Below are 23,148 nucleotides of genomic sequence, written 5' to 3' on the forward strand. Positions count from 1 at the left end.
AAAGACTAAGTAGCAGCAAAGTATAAAAAGAGAAAAAAAAGCATCAAGCCACAAGTATATTGGTTTGGTCAGGAAATTTAGATAGCAGATATATCTAAAATTTACATGGTTTGGTTTGTTAGTAGTCCCCCTGGGTAATAAATAAGTAAAATTAATATTTATTAAATGCGGACATGTGAACAGTAATTGTTTCTTTAGTTCATTTATATTCTTAAAGTGCTGGGGTGTTTTTAAAGCACCTCAGATTATGAGATTCGCTCTTTGCATAAGCCAGCAGGAAAACAAGTTTCCAGTATTGCTCCTCAAGTGAATCCAAGTCGCTAGCTGGAAAGCGATCATTTTTCTTTACGAGAAGGCAAGGTAAAGGTGACTGCAAAATATGTCATCGCAACATTGCTGCTGAACTGCCGTCATTCCTGTGTCTTGCACATGATGATTCCATGTTTGTAAATCAAACATCACATCCCTGATCTTCAGGCAAAACTGAATACAGAACATGCATTTTAACTTGGAAATCCGCTTGCCACCTTACTCTAAATCTTTGTGGTACATTTAAATCACATTTTCAATATGTAGCTGAGCAGCTACAAGAACCAGAAACTTTTATTTTAAATGAATCCTAGGATTCTCACACTGTTACTTGCCTTCAGCTGCTTGGGCTTAAGTAAAATGTAAATTACAAGTTGTGATAAAATTCAAGATAGCTGGAAAGATGGTAATTTGGCACAACTAAGTTCCTTATCGTTTATAAAGGACTGCATATAATATCCAGCTGTTTCCACAGTATGACAATGTCTTTGAATTTAAAATAGGTTATCCTGAAAGATCACAAAGAAGAAGAACTAATTCAGTTTAGGATAAAAGTGATTTGGAATGGAAAACAGATTTTAGGTAAGGTAACTAAAACAGTTACTTATTATATCCCTAATAAATCCTGAGAAAAATGAGAACACAAATGGAAAAAGTGACATCTGAAGCAGCATGCTCTATGAAGAACATTACAGAAGAAACTTTTAATTTAGGAGCAAATCTTCAGTCTTTGAAAAGTAAACATTACAGTAACCAATAAAGTTTTCTTTAAAATTTCAGCTACTTTTAAGTGTATCACTATGTCAATCTCTTAAATCTTTCTGTTAAAACTTTAAACTATTGACTAAGCAGCAGTACTATTAGCCGCTGCAACACCATTTGTCTTCGGAAGATACTGTTCATAAAAGAGAACCATAAAGGATATTTTTAAACCTTTTATATTTGCTTCATATTTTAATTCAAGTAAATTAACAAACATGAGGAACATCTCAAGATGTGGCAGAGGGGATTTTTTTCTTGGAAGGATGACAGTCAGATTTTATGGAGAATAACTGAACATGGAAAAAGTTTGATTGCTTTATCCATCAGATAAGTTTACAGATCAATCCAGGAGGCAGAAATGGCTTTTAAAACACGGAATTCGGAAACAAATAAAAGAATCATTTTAGAGCAGAAAAACAAGAGAGCTGTCCTTGGACAGTTTCTGAGATTAGTGCACATATGAAGTCATCAGATGAAAGTGAAGAAAACAATACCAGGGTTCTTGAAGATTAGAAGTGAGCGTTTTCAAGTACCTTCTAAAGGCAGACAGTAAGTAATCAAAGATTTTTGATGACCGTGGTGATTCAGTGTCTAGAACTAAGATATAATCAACACAATAGGAATAATATGAAGGTGTGAGAGATGAAACTGTTAGTATCAGTTTCTTCATAAAGTCAAGTTTCCTTTCAACACAATAGCAAATTGCCCCGCAATTTCAACTCTTCCATCATTACGCAGTGAAATCTTCAACTCTCCTCCACGGCGAGAACACTGAAAAGCTAAATGGAAACAAGAATTCAGAGTTAAAATTCTAGTATATAATACAAATTATTATTTTTTTAAATGCATGAAAATTCAGGCTAATGATACCTCTGTCTCCAGAAAGCAAGCAGCATCAGGTCAGTCACTGCACCAGAGACAACCTGGATGAATTGTCTTCACAGATGAAGATTAGCTGAGGGTCTATCTCAGACAAGAACTTGACACATACAGAATGTGACAGAAGTACTACGTAGTACTAAGCAATGAAGGATGCTTTGCTGTGGTGTAGCCAACTAAGCTTCTTTTGCATATTTAGGTATGTCTTGAATGCACCCATTCATGGAATAGACAGTTTCCATGAGCAAGAAGGAAGAACACTTATCTGTACAAGAATAGAGAACCACTTTTCTAGTACTGAACTACAATTAGATACAAGGTTCAAAGCATGTTTTGGGTTAAAGGGTAAATAAACATGAAGTAACTAGTGGGAAAAGTCTACGAAGAAACATAGATGCTGCTTCAGCTGTCACAAACTGAGAACAAATTGTTACGTAGACAGGAACAGATACTGATTTATATAATCCTGAAAATATCACTTAATACAGCCAGATAAAGTTTACAGAGAATAGCTTTCCACCCGTGAATAATCACAAAGCTCCATTTTTGCTGAAACTGTTTAAGTCATATTCAGGTGGGAAGATAATGCTTAGCTAGCATGTTGAGTCCGTAGTCTTGTTTCCGTAGTCCAATTTTAGCTGCATAATTACTTGATCAGCAAATGCTCCCGTTAAGAAGTCATCTTGCAAAGGTTAGAGTTTCTTACCATTTTGTTTTTGTAAAAGGCTGTAAATGGATGAGACAAGTCACTGATGTTCACAGTCTCCCTACTCAATGAAATTCCAACTACAAAGGTTGCTCAAAGCAAAATACCTTTTCCTCACAATTCCTCAATTTGTAATTGGGTAGAGACTGCATTCGGTTCCTGGCAGAGTGCAGGATCTCCAACAGATGGCACATACACCGTATGCTTTAAGACGGTTTCTCAGCCACAGCTGACAAGAAAGCTCTTACTTATACCAGGATATCAGATTCCCAAGGCTCCAAAACCGGTAAGAACAGGAGCTCTATAATAATTGCTACTGATACCTTCTGGTCTTTATTTATAGAACTACTGGCTATCATTTTTAACTTATCAGAACAATACCTATTTATGGACTAATGACTTCAATTAGAATATTCCATACCATGATAAATTTGATAAACTGTTATTGCCAAGTGTGGACACGCAGCTAAACCCTCCCCACCTCTTTGTGATAGCAGAGTTAAAGAAAAGAGCTAAATTATTTCGTATCTTCAGAGGTTGCCTGGTTTTTGTTTTTCTTTCTTTAAATGTGGAACTAGTGCTGTATGTTTCATGGCAAGATTACTGAGGCTATTTTGATACTGGTCCATTTTATTTTACTTTCAAAGAAACCTCCAAAATATAAGGAAAAAAAGACAAAGATTTTATGCAAGCCTGTATGTAAATGGTACTTTACCTTTTCTTTCTCTCACACAGAAACAATGATATTTCACACTGTGTCTGAAAGGAAACAGACCTGCATGGAATATTTCATTAACTAGATGATTTTATTTAATAGCAATGTCTTCAGAGAGATTCAAGCATCTCTGATGTGCACACTCGCTTTCTGGATCATGCAGTTGTTGCACATCCCTTCCATGTGTGGATTTACCAGGAATTTCTCATACTACACACACTATTCCCACTATAAATACAAATATGTACATTCTGATCTGTAGAAATAATATATCACAGCTGAATTCAGTGCCTTAAATTCTTTTATGATTCACCTGAGAGAGGGGAAAATTTCAAGAGTATGTACAAAGACTGAACTTTAGCATGCTGATCTGCACCACTGTCTTCAGAAGGAGGCCAGTGACTTTGTGCCAATATTAACCTATTGTTTTGAGGAACTTCTTAGAGTAGGTGCATCTAAATGACCAATGGTTACAAAATTTGAGGACTAATGGATTTTCTTTGTGATGTCCTGATAAAAACATCAAATCAGCAACAAGTGCCATTCTTGAAAAGATATTTGTTTTTAGAAATCACCAGTATTTTGGCCAAAATTCTGATCCCTACAAAAGGGCTGTTGAAAAAGCATTTGTTCCTAGGCCTCTTCTAGGTGTCACTTAAACGAAGTTAAGATCTCTAAGACTTTCTCTAAAAGAAGAAAGTGGACAAATCTACTGGCTGATGGAGGGAACCACTTTGGCAGAAATGTTACACTTCTGTATAAATCTAATGTAGCCCTAGGGAAAGAAAACATCTACTAAAAGTAAAAGCAGTGAATTCTATCAATCTGTATGCTGAGATTAACTGGGAAAGATGAAAGCTGTGACTGTAACTGTGCGGAACTCTTCACTTCACGAGACTTAAAATCAGCAGAAAAATAAACACACGTTTATTCCACCTTATGAGGCAACTTATTCAAAAATTGCGAGGAGACTAAAAAGCTAACAGACAGGACCTTATGTTGAAAGAAATTCTGGCAAACGTTTCTAAAGGATGATCTTACAATTGAAGTGAGGTCCGTTGCCCCCCACCCCACTCCCCAAAAAATCTCCCAACTAAAATTTATAAACCTATTCTGTATTGGAAAGGAATCACAGAAGTTAGAGGCAATAACAGGAACCACACAATAAAATAATTTAGTTAGTTGAAGTAAAGAGGTACAGAAAAGACTCCTCTAGCTTTACCAAATACAAAAAAAACTGCCCTGGATCAGGCCCCTTCTCTTTAAAATAATTTGGAAAGTCCTGTAATTTGTTTGGATATATCATATTGCTCATGTAGGTTTATAAATATCATAAAGCTACTTGAAAGACTGGATACAGTGACAGTTGCTAAATACTGTAAATACTGTATTCATTAGCAATTAAAATCTAACACCTGATACGACAGATTATTTTTATTTAAAATATATATATATTTCAGGGACTCTTCAAATGAAAGAAGGTAAGGACTGATAGTGAATTCTCATTTAACACAGCTTAAACACAAGAATATTTACATACCTCCAGGAAAAATGATTAAAGCATTTTACCTTGTAAAAAGAATTGAAAATTCTCTTTGTAGTTGATGGGAGTTGTCAGTGTTTGACAGTTTGGTCTAATAAAAATAGAAGAGAACCTAGACACAGGATATTATGTCTGATACTTCAGCAGAGATGTAGCTGACCTCCTCCTAGAGGTCCCAAAACTCAGAGAGAACTGACAATACATGTAATGTTCTTCGTTTTTATACCATTTCATATCTAATCTATTTTGGAACTAACAGATCTTTCATTTGGAAGAAAGCCATAATACTTGCAATAAAAGATATCAGATATTACAAAAGCTGTTGTGAAAGTTCCTAAAGAGTCAAAATATGCTTTTATTTATAAATTTTTGGTGATAAGTTATCTTTTACAAATAATAAAATTACAAATGGAATTTGTACTTGCTTGCTATCAGTAACATTTTGAATATATATTTGTGTATATAAGTAATCAACCACAAATACATTTGCTACTTTACTAGTGATGTTTTTAGTAACCTGTAAGACAAATATATATATTTGCTGCAATACTATTTACTGCTGCTACTACTGATTACTGCCACTACTGATTTTATTTTTATTTTATATATATAATATACACACACACTTTCTTTTGTGGTAATAATTTGAAAAAGCTTGATATATACTTGCTTTATTATTCATAAGAAGACTTTCCAGTGGCGATTTATTTTCACCTGTACTAAAGTATTTTTCATATACGCATGAAACATGAAAAAATCTAGCCTATGGGAAGATGGGACTTGTTTTTTCCCCACTAAAAATACTAGGAGAGTAGATTATAGTATAAATTGCCTTTGCTGCTTGAGATAGCTTCTCTAAAAGAGGAAACAGCATGGCACAGATGAAACAAATGAAAACATAAAAGTAGAAAGTACCATACAAAAATACAGACAGAATTTGTGTCTGATTGTTTAGAGAAACACTGTTGACAGGTGTGAAGGAAGACTTTCAGCACCTGACATTAAAGACTGAAAACATCAAATCTTATGAGAAACAGCCAGTCCATAAAGATGCAATACCAAAGACAGTTGTTCTTCAGAAAATATTTTTTTCCTCAACTTTATGATAGTTATCACAGATCTGTATGATGTAAATGCAAACATGACCTTGGAACAGACTGATAAACGTTTCCCTCAATCCATGATGGAGAAGGTCTCAGTCACTGTGGATTATCATGCCAAGCTATGGAGGGCTAACAGATCCTTTAAAGAGATTATCACTCAGAAAAAGTCCACTCTGAGATTCATTTGGCTAAATATAGGAAGGTTTATATTCAAGGTGGCTGTTTGGAAAAGCATTTACTTTTACAAACAAGGGTCCATTCTCTGATTAGACTAAATATTACCAATTGTTGCTAAGTGCACAAAAAAAATAGTATTTCAAATAGTATTTCTAACACAGTCATCGCCACCCACCGAGAGAGACAGAGGACTACTACGATATCATTTAAAGTTTACCAAGCTTCAGTCATAATGAAAGGTCATGACAGCTAAAATACAGAAGCTGAGATCAAAAACTAACGAGAGTTAGGATCCAGAACTGACACTTCAGATTCTATGCAAACATGATGTGTCACGTTAGTAGGCAGGAAACAAAGCAATTTTTTAAAGATTATCTCACACAAAATTATTACACATTATTCTACTCATGATGGGAAAATGGATAGGGAGTTATTACTATATTTTGGGGTTATAATTTTATTTATTTTAAAGTTGGTAGCTTTTAAATAAATGGACAGCTTTCCAAGAAAACAGTCCCTCTTACCAAGCATTTCTGTCTTCCCCAGCTGCTCTGACCAGTAGCTGCTTAAAACAGCATGGGCAGATCCTGAAAAGAAATTAGAACATAAAGTACAGAATTACATTAGAATCACTACTTTATAGAGCAATCACATTCAAAATGCAAATACCATATACAAATCAAGTGGCACCTGTGTGCACTTAAGAGTAAAAATGCCTAGGAGTCTGCAGAGCAGACAGAACCTAAAGCTTAGGCATTTCACTTATTTATGATCAAGCAGTATTACTTCCTCATCCTCTGACTTCACTGGAAATTTTGCCTAAGGGCTTCAAAATGAGGCTCAATTGGTAGGAATAACAGACACTACAGATTAAAACACTTGAGCCAAAGTATTCACTTTTGGTAAACAAGTGAAGTTTCCTAACAATGGAATCTCAAAATATTAAGCTTAATAATACTATTCATCTAAACATAATGTTATTCAATTAAACACAAACAGCTACCCCCCCCCCCCCCAAAAAAAAAAAAATAGTTCTTGGATTCTTGGATTTATTTTTTATTTTTTATTTTTTAAGAATAGGTGGATAGAAGTCAATGTGCAAAAAAGAAAGAATTCCCTCTCTTAACAGTTTTCATAAGCAAACCTCTGGGGTTTTTTTCAGTCTTGAACACTAAGTATCTGGATGTAACTCACGGTGGTCTTTTAAGATCTCACTACAGACTCTGGTAGACCAACTCATTGTTTCCTGAGTGGCAGATGGCTTAAAAATGTAGAATGACTTAATGGATTTTTAACTGGACATGCTGCTTCAGTATACATTAGCGGCTAGGGGCAAAGACACTCTGCTGGAAACCCAACTGTGAACTAACTATAATTATCAGGGCTCTGGGACACCAGGACATGTAACAACTAAGAAATTCTCACAGAAGAAAGATAATACAAACTCATAACACTTAAAAGTACAATTCAGCAGTATAATGAAGAGATTTGTTTCTATAAAAGAAAGGGCGATTGCAAATGCAAGACAAGCAACTGTGAGCTACAAGCCTAGAAGAATCACAGAGATTCAGGGAACATGTAGCTTTTCTTACGTAAGAATAATGATAATCTCACAAATCTTAAGGAACAAGCTCTGGGATCAGATACATCCACCACTCTGCCACTGGTTTAACAGGAAAGCAGGACTGCAAGTTTAATAACTGAAACATGGCCTGTATTTACTTGCAAACCTTTCCGCTAGAAGAGCAGAATAACTATCGTTATTCCAATAAAGACCTTCTTCTATTTAGCAAAACACTTAATGAGTATTTTTGACTGAGTTCTCATCAGACTAGTAATTAACCTGTGATTAAGGGGTGCGTAAGCAAATAATATTACTTCGAGTAAGTAATTACTTCGATTACTTCGAGCAGCAAATATTATCACATCTACAGAGCAGAACATCAAAGGAAGACTTTGAACTAGTGTCTCTGCCTCTAAAAACATACCTAGCTAAGTTCTTACAACTTGCAGCACTGAGAATACCCACAATAAAATGTTCTTAAACCAGGAAGCAATTTCAGCTGAAGCACAAAAAAAATAAACACCACTGAAAGAAGTGGATATGAACTTCTGCAGTACTTGCTCAATACCAAAGCACTCTGTTGCTTTTCTGTAATTGTAATACTTCAGGGAAAAGATCTGAAAAAAAAGAGGCAGGAACGTCTGACCTGGCTTCCTGACAGCAGGAAACTGATTTTTTCTGAATGGGTTTGGCATCAGTCAAAGTTTTCCTGCCGTCCATAGAAAGCAGTAATTTATAAGAGAGACTCTAAAGTACTAATTCATGAAGTTTAATAAGAACGTTTTAACTGAACTGAAACAAGAATAATTCATCTATCATGCAAATACACACCTGTAACAGGGTCTTCCAGAACTCCATACCAAGGTGCAAAATATCTGGAGTGAAAATCATGGCCTTTATCTTTTCCACTGGAGTTTCCCTTAAGAGTGAGTATGAGTCCTTTCACCTTTCCAGTCTTTTCCACTGACAGAAATTGTTGAGCGTTCACTTGCAGTTTTTCCAACACAGACCTTGAATTTAATTATAGAGTATTTTAAAACTTCATTTCACATGAGTTCAAGTATTGAAAAGCATCAGAAAGCTACAAAACTGTCTTCTCTACACTCTCAAAACAGCCACAACAAAGTGTTGGAGCAAAGGATTCCTAGCATTGTTCTCCCAATGTCTTTCGATACAAGACTACCCTGAATATACTACACTCCTAGTAAGCAGAGAAAAAAGGCCAAGCCATGTATTTCTTATTTCTGAAAACAGAAATAAAATGCCCAGAAAAAAAAAAGCTCTGGAAATGTACACTTTCATTTCTATTTTTCCATCACTGGACAAAATATTTCATCACTACAGAATGCAAAGTGTAAGCACTCCACCTGCTTCCAGAAAAAGGAAACAACTAATACTATTCAGATCTTCAGAGAATTGTAAAGCACTCTACAACAGTCTCATTTCTCTCAGTCTCTATGAAGCTGCAGATATCTCCCTAAAAACTGAAGTCTTGAAAGAGTAAAAATACTGAGTATTCAGCTGAATTTTTTTTTTAATCTCCCCATTACCTCACTCTATAAACAGTAGTTTGACCAAATTTGAAGTAAAAACAATTGCAATTTGACCTGATTAAAGAATTCAGGCTTGGACTATATATATATATATATATATATATATATATATATATACACACACGTATATATATATACACACACACACACACAAATCATACTCAACAATGAAATTCAGGTCTCTGAGATTAACAAATGCTTTGAAATCAATTGAATCGGAATTTCCTCTGTAAAGCTACTTATGATGCTGTAAAGAATGTGTAAGCAGATTACAGTCAATTGGGCATGTGAATCCATGGCATTCTGTCAATGTGTCTTGTCTCACTATGCAGACCTCTATAGCTCTACAACTAATAGTTCTTCAGCTGAGAAGCTAGACTCCCAATTTCTTGCTAGGTTCCTGCACCACTTTTGACTCAGAGGGATGGGGAAAAAAACGATGTTAAAAGTGCTTCCTACATCTCCCTTTCTTGAAGATAGGTTTCAGATTGATCTTGTTTAGCTTTGCTGGTTCTGTAAGCTCACATGGGAAGATTAGAGAATTATTTAACATGAGAGTTTAAATTAGAGTTTTTAATCTCCACCCGTTTCTAAAAAAATAAGTGAGCTTAGCCTATAAGGAATAGTGGTTAAACGAAAGGAATCAATTTCTACATGCTTGCTTCAAAAAAGTATCACAAACCTTTCATAAGCATCACTGATGCGGACCAGGAGCTTCTTTGTGTCAGGAGAATAACGGAGATCTTGAACGATCATGTCACCAACAGCTGCCTGGTAAAAAAAGAGTTAAAGGAACAAAGAAAAACAGAGTCATCTGAATATAAAATATCTCCTTAAATATTCCTCAGACAAATTCTCTGCTAGAATAGGGCTCATGCAAGGTCTTTGACGCAGCCCTTAGAACACACATGCAAGAAAATTAAATTCACTAAGTGCATGAATGGATATGGGCAGGTGCCAAGAGCTCCATGTTTGTCAACTTGGAAAGAAATCCGGGAACTACGAACAGGGCAAGGACAAAGTGCCCTCACACACATAACACTGAAATACATGCCAAGCACCGGCAGTGGAAGACAAAAAGGTTAACTGCAGCATTTTGGAGAATTCCATTTCTTGAATTGCAGGACTCAGGAGTTTTCAGGTTTTATGAATCTCTATGAAGTACCTCAAGCAACATGATGTTGTCACTATTCAGCCATTTTAATATATAAAAATAAGTATAGCTAATTTAAATGTATTTCTAAGAGCACATCTCTCTACTTACCTTTATTAACTCTCCTACTTCCTCAAGTGCCTAAAGCAAAAAAAAAAAAAAAAAAGAAAAACTGTAAAAGATAGAACATGTATGCTATACAGCTATCCGGCTACAGATACGTAGATATACATACACCCATGCAAACATAAACACAGGCTTTCCTTGAAAGCCTTTTATAAATAAAATTTTGACTCACCTGTGGGTAGGTTGAGTAAAGCGGTAAGTCCAGGACAATATGATCTTTCTCTCGTCTCGTTTTTAATTCCCCACTCAGAGTAACAAAAGTAAGAACTGAATTTGTGTTTTCTAGAGAGACATAATATTGCAACGTTGTCAAGCGTAAGAATTTAAATCTAAATTATTATAGCTTTTAGCCTAGTACATTCAAAAAAGTTAGTTATACAGCTAAAAACCTAATAGCTGCAGTAAACCTGTATTCCAGGACAAAATTCCCAGCTAACTTAGTAAATAAGCTGCTGAGGCTAATGAATACAGCAACTGCAAGTATGTCTTTCCTGTATGTACCTAGAATAAGTGGGAATTTCCTTTTATCAGAAACAGAGATATTCCCTATTCATCAAACTCTACTGTACCTCTCCGAGATAGCATTTGCATATTTAGCACTAGTCTTTAACAAGAGTGATGGCAGGACATCAGAATCCTAAGTGCAGACATCAGACTACAACCTTACAATTACAGAGCAGTTGATAAAAGAAAATACTGAAGGTATCTCCACATTTGTTCTCTAAATGTTCTGAAGATTTAACCGCTTTCGTTGTAGAAAATAATCGAGATTTTCTTAATTAGAAACAAATTTTAATGAAAAATTATAGTAACGAATACCTTGTAAACATACTTTGTATGTGAAACAAAACAGCAGCTGAGGCAAGTGTAGCATGACCACACAGAGGAACTTCATTGGCTGGAGTGAACCATCTGAGTCCAAAGCAAGAACCTTAAAAATAAAGTTTGTTATTTAGTGGAAGAGGATTTTTTCCTCTTCAATTTATTTCAAAAACTTTATATAGAGTAAGGACATTTAAGTCAAAATGCATGTTATAATCAGTCTCAGGCTCAAACACCCTTTTAGGAATCTATTTTGTACTAATTTTTGGAATAGCCATTGCTTTTGAGCCAGGACTACAACTTGAGCCTACAAACAGAGGAAAGCTACTTTGTTATAAGGACAAAGAATTTGCAGAGCAGAGAAGCTCCTTGCTTACAAGTGTAAAACAAGATTTTTCCCCATGAATAAAACACAATGCACCAGTAAAGAGTTTTGCTGGTATAATGGAATCTATACCTCAGCTAGATCAGTTATGAATTATTTTGTTTAAACTACCAGTTAACAGTCGTAAAAGACTAATGTATTCTAAGCATTTATTTCACTAAAAATTTGATTTCAATTGGTTGTTAAAAAAATCAAAAAATCAAAGATAACTAGATGCTAACACAGTACCTTAATCTGAAATCTATCTTCAGGATAACACAGCTGCAAAGTGAGTAGAATCAGCAAACTGATTCATCTGAAAACTAATCCACAAAGCAATTCTGATTGGGCTCTGTGTTTGTCTGACATTTTCTGCCTTTTTCAGCATCTACCCATTTCCTCACCCCTCACATATACAAGCCCTACCAAAGAAGAAGAGTGAATTCCATCCACTCAAACTGATCAAATAAGCAGCCTAAAGTGTTTGTTTGTGCAATTCCAGATTCCTTGTTTTTGCTGGAAACCTGTTTTTTCCAGTACTGGCTCCACAGACAGTTTCTAAGACTTTGTGCAAACTCAAAGAACAGCTTACAGTTACCCTGGTGATGATTTCCTGAACAGCCAAGCCAGATTCTGCTCACTCTGCAGTCCTGTGCATACAGAATAAGCTCTGTCTCTCTTCTCCTGGCTGTATAATAGAATTATCTCAAGAGATAATTAGTAGAAGTATTAATTGAAGGATCTTTGCATAGCACTTTCAGGAGATTTTCTGTATACAACTTGCTTACTTAGTGAAAGATACTAATACAAATGTTCTAATTTATGAATGTTTGCATATTATAAAATGAATTTGATAAGCAAAACAAGTACTTTAAAGAATCCATGTGCAAGAAGCTTAATATTATTATTGTAAGATGCAACCCAACTCCAAGATTTTGCTTTTGCTGTCTTACAAATTAGCTTATTCCTTATAAATGAACCCACAGTATCTTCTTATTCTTTTGAAAGCAACATTGGTGCTTAAACAGAACCACTCACTTTTAGTAAAGTCATCTGTAGGGTGCAGTTTTCTGATGAAGGCAGTTTCAGAAAGATTCATTTCTGTTGCGATTTTTTGGTGCAAACCTTCATCCAAGTCCTAACAATGAAGTGACAAAGCCATTTAAAAGCAGGCCATAAAAAGCAAAATCAAACTCTGTCAAATAAATGCAGTCATCCCAATTTTTATTGTAATAAAGCAGATTCATTTTTAGTTCAATTTTTTACTTTAATTCATTTTTTACTTTGACAGTAAAAAAAAAAAAAAACACTTTTCAGCATAAAATAGGTTAACTAGTTCAATCACTGTACACAAGCATTTCCAGTATATATTCTGTAAGTTCACAAATCCTTGAACTACAGGAAGAATAAAGTTACAAAAATACTAAACTCAGCCATTTAATGAGTACATGTTTTTTCTTAATTATGATGAAAGTCACACTGAAGTAATTATGAACAATCAAAAAATAACTAAAACCTCCTTCTGTAACTCTGAAAAATCAATGTCAGCAAAGGGTATGTAGTAACGGCTAGGGCAATGGCCAAGGCAGCTTATCAGCACTTACTGCTGTACCCTCAATATTGCTCTTCGAACAACGGGAATAACATGCTAAGTCAGTAGAAGCTGAGAAGAGATAAACCGAAAAAAAACAAAAATGCCAGGCTCACTACATTCTGCTCTAACTGCCTGCAGGTTTAAACCAGTGAACATTGATACTGGGACACATGAGTTGTAGTGACAGTATGAAATTTCACTTACCCTTGTTCCATTGTTCTTTCCCCACAACTATGCAGACTGGCCAGGTATAAGCATTTGGTCTTCAAAGTACAAACGATGATGTACTAAGTGGACCTGAACAAGTCCGAACTCTGGCGGGTTGAACTTTGCCCTGCTAACTTTACTTATTTCCCTTAATAATTTTAATCCTTTAAACCAATGATCCCACATTATAGATACGAAACAATTACCAATGGGCACAATAGACCTGTCCTCGAAGAGTTAATTCTATACAATGAAACAACATCCTAACCTTTTACAGTACCAATAGTGTCTCCTTTATTCCAGGAAAATAATTCTTGCTGTTAATTACTCCAAAGATACCAAACCAGAACACTGACCAACAAAATTTTTTATTAATATTAGAATTCTATTGAAATACTGCCATCCTGTGGCACTTCTGAAACACAGAAAGAGTTTGCTTTGCCATTCTTGCTTCACTCGCAACAGTTTTTGTAAAGCATCTGCTGAACCTTTGAAGGGAACAGAAACATTGCTGTTACCTGCACCATATGTTTTTGGAGCTTAGAATAAAACTATTAGAACGTCAGCTTTAATATGACACTAAAGCCTCTAGCCCTTTGTACTGTAAAAAAAAGTTAAAACTTCAGCATGCCAAAGGCGACATGCAAATTGCCCTCTTAATACATTGATGTAATAAAGTAAAATCAATACAAAAATGCAATTAGAAGCTTTTAACTTTAAGTTAAGTTAGTTCTGAGAGGGAGCAGTTAGATTTCAGAGGGCAACAATGCCTCTGAAGTGAGATACTCTCTATCACAACTTTAGCTGAGCTGGTTAAGTATGCTATATGGTACAAGATCTAGACAGGATTACAAAGATTTAGGCAGGATTCATGTGGTCAAAATAAGGTACTTCCACTGACTATTTATATTTTTATACTTAAATTTTGAACAAGTGATACCACACAAAAATACAAGATGTATAAATTTCTACTCTTATTTAGTAACTAGGTTTTGGTAGAACTTGTCAACAGCATATCAACTTGAACCATTTGTTCAGAACATCTTCGTGAAGAGAACGACTGTTGTTGAACGCCGCAGAACTACCAGGCTGCTCTGAAGTACTGCAAGCTGGCTGCTTAGACCTGGTAAAAGCTGAGCCCAGCACGTTCAGTGACCCAGATCCAGTCCTACAGGTTCCCCTCACACACACTTTTCTTCCACAGGAAAAGCAATGAAACGAATAATAAAACTTCAGTCAAGAAGAAAATTATTGAGTATTGATTCTGTTATTCAGTACCGAGCACTCAAGTCAGAAGTGGTAAAAACCAATGCAGCCCCTCATACGCTTTTTTTTTTCAACTTACATTGACTTTTTTTTTTTTTAAACTTACATTTTCGAGCAGACAAACTGCCGCAGGGTTTCCACAAAACGGCCGGTTTGTAAAAGCATCAACCGTAAACATAGGAATCTGCATTGCTGCTTGCGCCTATTTAGCTTTACGCTGATTTCCTCAGGGTGCTTTCTAACCCGTTCTAACCCCTGAAGGGAGCCCAACTCTGAAGTTAATGTTTCCCTACCAACAGGAGGAACCAGCGGGGCGCTGCTCGTCACTTCCGAGCACATAGAGGGCGCCCAACGGCGGTTTTGATTCATGACGGCAGATTTTAACCTCTGTGTGGCGTCCTGCCTCCCTAACCCACGGCGGGAGGGACACACGCCCGAGAACCCGATTGGACACGGCCGCCTGCGTGAGGCGATACCCACGCTGAGGCGATACCCACGCTGAGGCGACGCCCGCGCAGCCGTTAGCGGCGACCGTTAGGGGGCGACCGTTAGGGGCGCACGCGCCCCTCTCTGAGAGACTTCTCGGCGCCAAGCCGCCGCCGAGCCCGCCCGGCGCAGCGCGCATGCACCCCGGCGCCCCTCAGCCGCCCTCGGGAGAGAAAGGAGCGGGCGCTCCCCTCCCCACCAGCCGCGCCTGCGCTGTTGCCGCTTCTTGCTGCCGGCCGCGCAAGCCCGTGTGCCGCTCGGGCGGGGCTGAGGGTAGCGCGGTGCCGCTGTCGCGATAGTTGCGCGCTCGGGACGCCATCGCGCCTAAGCTGCTTGCGTCGCTTCGGAGCCCGGCGGCCGGTCGGGAGTGAGGAGGAGCTTCCTGCCCGGCGGGACGGAGCTGCCGCTGCCGGAGGCGCGTGCGAGGGCTGTGCGAGCGGCTGCCGGTGAGCGGTGGTTGGCGGCGGGAGGGCAAGGCTCGCCTCAGCGGAGCCCGCCGGGGCCGCCCGGGGAGGGGGCGGCGGGAGCAGCGCCCCCAGGGCCGGCCGGGCCCTCCCCCCTTCGCCGCGACCGGGAAGGGGCTGAGGGAGGCGGAGGGGGGGAGGGGGCGGTGCTCGGTGGCGCTTCGTCCCCGCCGCGGCCGCCATTTTGCGGAGCTGAGGCGGAGGGCGGCAGAGGCCCTGCGGCGGGCGGGCGGCGGCTCCCCGGGGGCTCGGCGGCGGCTGAGGGGAGGCTGAGGCGGCTCCGCCGGGGCTGAGAGGTGCCGGGGGGACGGCGAGGGGAAGAAGGGAGGAGAGGGGGAAGGGGCGGCCGTGAGGGGGCTCCGGGGAGGCGCGCTAAATGGCGCCGGGGAGGGAGCGGGCGGCGGGACCGCCGGTGCGGGAGGAGGCCGGCGGCAGCACGGGGCCGCTCGCAGCCCGGTGGAGGCGTTGCGGTGGGCTTGGGGCGCTCCTCGCCCCCCCCCCCTTCAGCCGAGGGCGGCGTGCAGGCACCTGCCGCCGGGGGGGGCTTGGCGCGGGGACGGCCGCCTCCCCCTGCCCCTCAAGGTGATCCCGCGGCGCCACCCCGGGCTCCTTGAATTCGAAATAAAACCCTGTCTGTGTGGCCGGGGAGGGGAGGGGGGAAGCGCACGCACAAAAAGGGGTCGAGAGCGCGGCCCGTGGCGCTCGGTTCGCAGACAAAGGAAAGGCTTGTGTTTCCACGCCGCAGCCGTTTCGTGGTTCCTGCCCCTCCGAGTGTCAGGCTTTAAAAAACAAAAGCTTCCAGGATTAACGCGGAGAGCCCTCTGAGTAAATAACTAGTGCTGCTGCAGCCCACGTACCGCACTCCTTGCGTGTGGTTTTCCCTATCAGACTTGGGGATGTTTTCAGATGTATATGTGCTTAAGATAGGACAAAGTAAAATTTAAATGCGGAACGGGAATAAAGCTTATCATCCATAATAATACTAGTTTACAGGAGGAAAACTACTTGATTTCCTTTGAGGTTTGTGGGGCAGACTTGGGTACATATGGAATCTAAAAAAACTTTTTTTTTTTCTTGGTAGTGTTTAACTTAAATAAAAATGGACTGGAGTGGAAAACACAACGGGCCAAATGATACAACTAACGATGGAACAGTGGTACGACTTCGAGGCCTGCCATTTGGATGCAGCAAAGAAGAGATTGTTCAGTTTTTCCAAGGTATCTCTAGTATAGTCAAAGTATAGAGACTGACTTTTCTTGTATGTTTTACACAATGTTTTGCACACTTTAATTTGTAATGCCCATTAATGGGGTGGAGGGGAGGGTTTGTGCCAGATTAGATTACTTTAAGTAAGATTTGTGTCCTGTAATTACAGTACAAATAACTGTAGATGTAGTAAAGCTGAGTATGTATCTATTTTTGTCGAGGTGGTAAATGTATTATGCATATTGAGATAATCTATATGTTAGCATTTGGAGCAGTTAAATTGCTTGATTGGTAGCTATGTTTTCTTCATGTAACCTAGGTGGTTGTATTTTTGCATAAGTAAAACAGAAAACAAGTATGGCTAAATCCATAAATGTTTAATGAAAGATCGTTGGCTTGTATTGTTGGGTGATGGGGGAAACCTTTTTTTTTCGTTGTTGTTGTTTAGATATGCTTAAAGTATTTGCTGCAGATGGGAATGTTTCAGCCTTTAACACTGTTCCCCTTGATGGGGTTATTTGTCCTTGGGTTAAAGGGTTGGAAATCGTGCCAAATGGGATAACATTGACGCTGGACTACCAGGGGAGAAGCACAGGGGAGGCCTTCGTGCAGTTTGCTTCAAAGGAGATAGCAGAAAATGCTCTGGGGAAACACAAGGAAAGAATAGGGCACAGGTGGGGATGGAGAGTTTGGGATGGTGTTTAAATTTTTATTTTTTGGGGGTTGTGGGTCAGTAATGCTTTTGGGGGGGTTGGGGATCATAATATGGAACTGGCTATTTTAAAGATTTTTTTGTAACTGATTCTAAGTTAACTGGGGAAATACGGTAGATTTGGGGGGTGGGGGAGTCAGTATTACTCTGTGTATGTAGCTTGCTAAACTCAGAAAATTGTTTCAGTCATTTGTGTCATGTGTAGGGTAATTTGTGCTAAGTGCTACTATAGCCAGACATTGTTTTTCACCAGTATCTTTCTCATACTGGAAAGACATGTTTTATGCTTAATTTGTACAGCTAGAATTTTCACACAGTAATTTTTGCTATTGTTAAGTTTTTCTTTGATACACTAAAGATTCTTATGGTTTTGAGGAGAAAATTAAGTTGTATGGTATCTTTAGTCATTTTTATTGGATTGAACATCTAGTTGTAGAAAACGTAGTATGGCCTTTTATAATATTCTGAGAGCTTACGCATGTATTCTTACTTGTACCTTGAAAATCCTCTCTTATTCAGATATATTGAAATCTTCAAAAGTAGTAAGAGTGAAATCAGAGGATTCTGTGACCTGCCAAGAAGAATGATGGGACAACAGCGACCTGGACCATATGATAGACCATTAGGAGGAAGAGGGGGTTATTATGGAGCTGGGCGTGGAAGTATGTATGACAGAATGCGTCGAGGAGGTGGTGGATATGACGGTGGTATGTTTATCTAATGATAGAGGTTCTGTTGTCAGTTTCATGTTTCTGACATATTTGTCAAGAAATAACGAAATGGCAGTAGCTTCCTATTAGGTTTGATGCACTTCTCTAAAAAGAAATTTTACTTGTAATATATCAAAAAATGCAGCTCTCTATTTAAGAGTAATGGAAAATATTTGAAAACTTCATTTTCATTAGAATTGGATATTTTGTTTGCATGTTTCGGTCTTTTTACGGTATAAAAGGGATTCTGCACTTGAACACTGTTCAAAAATCCAGTTTTAACAGTCTGCAGAGGCAAACACAGATATCTTGGTGCCCAAAGACTGAAAAAATGATTCTTTTGCATCACTTTGAGTTTTCAGTAACAATGTAATTGTTCTTTTTCTTTGTCACTTGTACAGGGTATGGTGGCTTTGATGATTATGGTGGCTATAATAACTATGGCTATGGAAATGATGGCTATGATGACAGAATGAGAGATGGGAGAGGTAAAAAAAAATACTGTTTAAAAAGATTTTTTACCTTTGACTTGGAAGACATAGTATTTTCAAGACAGAAGTAGTGGGTTTCTGTATTAAATTGTTTTGTAAAGAAAGAAGGTTACTTAGGAAAGGGGAGTTGAGGAACCTCTGGGAAATAATACACAGATAAGTGTTCAGGTTGATGCACTAGAATTGTAAACCTCTTCAATAGCCTAATTCAATAGCCTAAAGTCAGCAATTTCAGAAAAAAAAAGTAATCACTTTTCTTGCTTTTCATGATGTACTTACAGGTGTGTTTTTTCTTGGTTGTGTTTTTCTAGGCATGGGAGGACATGGGTATGGTGGAGCTGGAGATGCAGGTTCAGGTTTCCATGGTGGTGGTCATTTTGTTCACATGAGAGGACTGCCTTTTCGAGCAACAGAAAATGACATTGCTAATGTAAGTACAGTAGGAAAAAATGACTTTTTTAACGCCAAGAGTTTACATGTTCTTGTCTTCCCTATTCCAAACTAATTTACGGTTCTCCAGTGAGTGATTGATAGCTCTAACACATCTGCTACCTGAAGTCATGGTTATTTATGCAAGTTCTGCAGAACTTCACAACAAACGAGCTTTTATGAAGGTAATGTCTGTGGTAAGGTTACTAAAGAAGTCAGATTATTTTTAACATTAATTCCTGTACTTTACTGCTTTTTTCATTTCCTTAAAAGATGGATACAGTTGTTGCAATCAGTATCTTCATTCTAAGACTTTCAGAAGTTTAAGTTTAACTGAAGATAGAGTGATAGTAGATGTGAAACTTTGATGACGGTTTGTATGTTGACATGAAACTTGTTTTAGGATGGACAAAGTGGGAAAACAGTAGGGAGCTGTGTTTGCAGGGGGAAGTATCACATTTACCTGTAAGACATCAGGGTGGCAGATAAAGGGACACATGCAGGATTTTGGGAATCTTGAGTCAGTGTGGATGTCTATTGTGATTTCAGGGGGAGAAGTGTTCATGGGACGGTGGGCCTGGTTTAACCATAGGCTCTGTACAGGGGGGCACCTTCTTTATTAGTTGTATCCATACAGTGTATATGTGGATCTCCATCAGGTTGTGCTCGTTTTCTTTTTTTCCTGTATTTTGAAATTGAGTTGTAACATCGGTTTGGTTGTTTCCTTCAGTCTAAGGACTCTTAGAGAACAAGGGGTGAAAGTGTGGTGAATAGTACATCAATAGTTATCCTAAAAGTTCATTTGCACATACTGTCTATTAAAAGCCAGTTGGTCAGATACACCATTGCATCTTTTTGATGACTTCTGTGGGAAGGAAGAGAAATCTGATTAACAGCTTTTTTGTTGTTATTCCATAAACATGTCCCTACTTCAGGATCTTTATTTGGCTCTGCTTCTTTGAAAATTAAGTCATGACTTTCCTTTTCCAGAGTGGCATCTTATTAGAACGTATTGCTTAAACAGATGTGTGTGGACAGGTATTTTGGTTTGTATCTCTGTTTTTAAAGAGAGCTACTTAAGATCTGTGGCTGGAGTTCTTCAAGTTGTATAAAAGGGATTGTAAGTAATGCTCTGGAAATGAGTAATTAAATCTGTCTCATCCTACCACACAAAATCATTAGTTAGTGCTTAGTGCTGTAATCCCTGGGACAGCAAAAAATGTAGCTGGCTTAAATTCTAAATTTATGTGACTTTTTTTTGTTTTTATTCTTTAGTTTTTCTCGCCATTGAATCCTATAAGAGTTCACATTGATATTGGGGCAGATGGACGAGCTACAGGAGAGGCAGATGTGGAATTTGTAACACATGAGGATGCAGTAGCTGCTATGTCAAAGGATAAGAATCACATGCGTGAGTGTTGTGTTCAAATGAGGTTTTTGTTGACCAGGCTTCGGTATGGTATATATAGGTAAATTGAATGTAAGGGTTTAAACTCAATATAACTAAAGTTACACTGCATTAAATACACACATCGTGGTATTTTTTGCTGTTTATCAGAATGACTAATTGGTCATTTAAAAAAAAATAATCCTGTGGACTTCCAACTAATTCTGCAAGGTGGATTTTTTCTTTGAATCTTTCTGTTTTCTGAATCAAAATACAACATAGTTTATTGATTTCCTACAGAACATCGATATATTGAACTATTCCTGAATTCAACTGCTGGAGGTGGATCTGGAATGGGAGGCTATGGCAGAGACGGCATGGGTATGCATCAATTCCAGATCGAGCTCGTTTTGCCAAACGTAGTGTGGTTCCCAGCTTGTAACAGTGCACATTCTGCTTTTCAGATCAAGGTTACGGCTCTGTTGGTAGAATGGGCATGGGTAGCAATTACAGCGGCGGGTACGGAACTCCTGATGGCTTGGGCGGATACAGTAAGTAGATGTTCTGTTTTAAATTTATTTTCTGACTGTGTTGCTACATCTGTCTTCTGACAGATGATCTGGAAGGGTGGGTTCTGGGTGCTGTAGGACGTGCTGGGAGAAAGGGAAGGGAGGGCATTGGTTTAACTTCAATTATAAATCACACGGTTTTTTTATACCTTTGGCTACTGCAGCAAATGCTTGTTTAGAAAAATAGCACTGAAGTATTGTTGTTCTAGTATAACTTAAGTTGGTGCTGAACAGTTTTGTATTACCCATCACATTCTTTTCTTTTTTTAAGGTATGTATACGTGACCTTGTGTCAATTGTTTGCAGGTCGTGGCAGTGGAAATAGTGGAGGATACTATGGGCAAGGCAGTATGGGTGGAGGAGGATGGCGTGGAATGTATTGAAGGATAGCCTTGCTTCTGCGTAATATCCTGGAAGAAACAGTCTCTGGTCTACTAGACTTTCTTACAAAATTTAATTTCTTTTGTATTTTAAGAACTTTATAATGACTGAAGGAATGTGTTTTCACAATATTATTTGGTAAGCAACAGATTGTGATGGGAAAATCTGTTTTCTGTAGGTTTTATTTGTTGCATACTCTGACTTTAAATAAATTTTTATATTCAAACCACTGATGTTGATACTTTTTATACTAGTTACTCCTAAGGATGTATTACATATTCAGGAAACAGCCGGTTTAAGATGTTGTACTATGGTTCAATAAAGGTGGTTGTACTGTAACTCCTATGAACACTGAGTTCTATGTAATCTTGGTGTAGTGAATGAGTTTGAAAAATTCACTTGTTTAAGGGGAAAAAGGTAGATTAATAGACTAGTTTATTTGGTAACAATCTTTCCTAAATCCTTTTGATAAGTTGTATGTAATAATTTCTCAACATGGCATTAAGCTGTGGAGGCTAAAAGTCATAGTTCCAGCTTCCTTCCTTGTACTATCAGAATCTACCGTGCTTTTCAAATGCACAGTTGCATAAATGCTTAGTTTCCAAGTTGTATGCATCCACAACACCAAGCTACAGTAGTCCTGTGCTTTGCTGTAGAACTCCAGGTGCTGCATTTCACATGTTTAACTTGCAAATGAGTTGCTAATCAAACTAAAACACTAGCACAGCTTTCAGCTAACATGAAATAGGTCAAATACTAGTTAATTTCAAGTTAGCTTAGCTTTTTTTTCTTCACAAACTGTTTTTGGGTGTTTTTAGGAAGACTGGAGGATTTTGAAGCAAGATATAAGTTTCTTTCATCAAACTTGTATTTCAACACCGTTGAGCTTTTTTTCCTTTAGTGCACATAGCTGATTTGTCTGTATTTGTTCAAAACTTGGCAACCCATTTTATGGATGAGCTTGTTAGAAGCCAGGTCTCTAAAATGACAACTGTAAGCCTGATATTTGTTAAGTGACACAACCCCAAACACATTGAAAAAAGTTTTTTGTGCATTTGTGACATGTAAGATGTGTAAGAAACAATTGTTTGAAGACACTTAACATACCTGATGTGTAACGAGGTATTTATTCTGAGCCAGTGTGATCTCCCAAACTAACTGCTTTGTCCTCAATGCCTCCCGTAAGATGTCAAATGTGATCTTGGGTATTGAAAGTTTGTCACCTGTTTTGCTAGTACTGTGTTATATATGTAATAAATGTCTTACTGTGGGAGAGAGTAGAATGGAGTTTATTTCACTAGAGAGTGTGTGCTTGTGTCCAAGTGACTGGAAGTAGTAGCTGAAAGGGGCATCTGCCATAGGAAGTTTTCCAACTAGTGAAATACTTTGGGATAGGAAGGGGAGGAAAGATGGCTTGAAATCATTATACCAGGGATGGTGCAGGGCTCTGTTTTTAACTTGGCGCTCACA

The 23,148-nt window shown here is 38.4% G+C and overlaps 2 protein-coding genes across 10 annotated transcripts; one reads left to right on the top strand and one right to left on the bottom strand.

The window, feature by feature from the left end:
• Window positions 1-1,233: 1,233 nt before the first annotated feature.
• On the bottom strand, window positions 1,234-15,131 carry PBLD (phenazine biosynthesis like protein domain containing). Of its 2 annotated transcripts, none has more exons than XM_040563477.1 (9): window positions 14,950-15,131; window positions 12,815-12,914; window positions 11,423-11,521; window positions 10,763-10,872; window positions 10,576-10,605; window positions 9,994-10,082; window positions 8,590-8,768; window positions 6,719-6,781; window positions 1,234-1,850 (listed from the first exon to the last, which is right to left on the bottom strand). In XM_040563477.1, the coding sequence occupies exons 1-9, from the start codon at window positions 15,031-15,033 to the stop codon at window positions 1,738-1,740; spliced, it is 867 nt and encodes a 288-aa protein (XP_040419411.1). In that variant the 5' UTR covers window positions 15,034-15,131; the 3' UTR covers window positions 1,234-1,737. The 2 variants fall into 2 exon arrangements, with proteins under 2 accessions (XP_040419411.1, XP_040419412.1); XM_040563478.1 differs by lacking the exon at window positions 14,950-15,131 and adding an exon at window positions 13,575-14,920.
• A 42-nt stretch (window positions 15,132-15,173) lies between these two features.
• Window positions 15,174-22,017, top strand: HNRNPH3 (heterogeneous nuclear ribonucleoprotein H3). Of its 8 annotated transcripts, none has more exons than XM_040563472.1 (10): window positions 15,174-15,775; window positions 16,875-17,010; window positions 17,535-17,673; window positions 18,231-18,418; window positions 18,823-18,909; window positions 19,224-19,342; window positions 20,617-20,752; window positions 21,029-21,109; window positions 21,193-21,279; window positions 21,569-22,017. In XM_040563472.1, the coding sequence occupies exons 2-10, from the start codon at window positions 16,893-16,895 to the stop codon at window positions 21,580-21,582; spliced, it is 969 nt and encodes a 322-aa protein (XP_040419406.1). In that variant the 5' UTR covers window positions 15,174-15,775; window positions 16,875-16,892; the 3' UTR covers window positions 21,583-22,017. The 8 variants fall into 8 exon arrangements, with proteins under 8 accessions (XP_040419406.1, XP_040419403.1, XP_040419408.1 ...); XM_040563469.1 differs by having other exon boundaries at window positions 21,604-22,017; XM_040563471.1 differs by having other exon boundaries at window positions 15,556-15,775; window positions 18,231-18,373; window positions 21,604-22,017.
• Window positions 22,018-23,148: the final 1,131 nt, after the last annotated feature.

Source organism: Cygnus olor, chromosome 7 (genome assembly GCF_009769625.2).
Source record: "Cygnus olor isolate bCygOlo1 chromosome 7, bCygOlo1.pri.v2, whole genome shotgun sequence".
NCBI classification, from domain to species: domain Eukaryota; kingdom Metazoa; phylum Chordata; class Aves; order Anseriformes; family Anatidae; genus Cygnus; species Cygnus olor.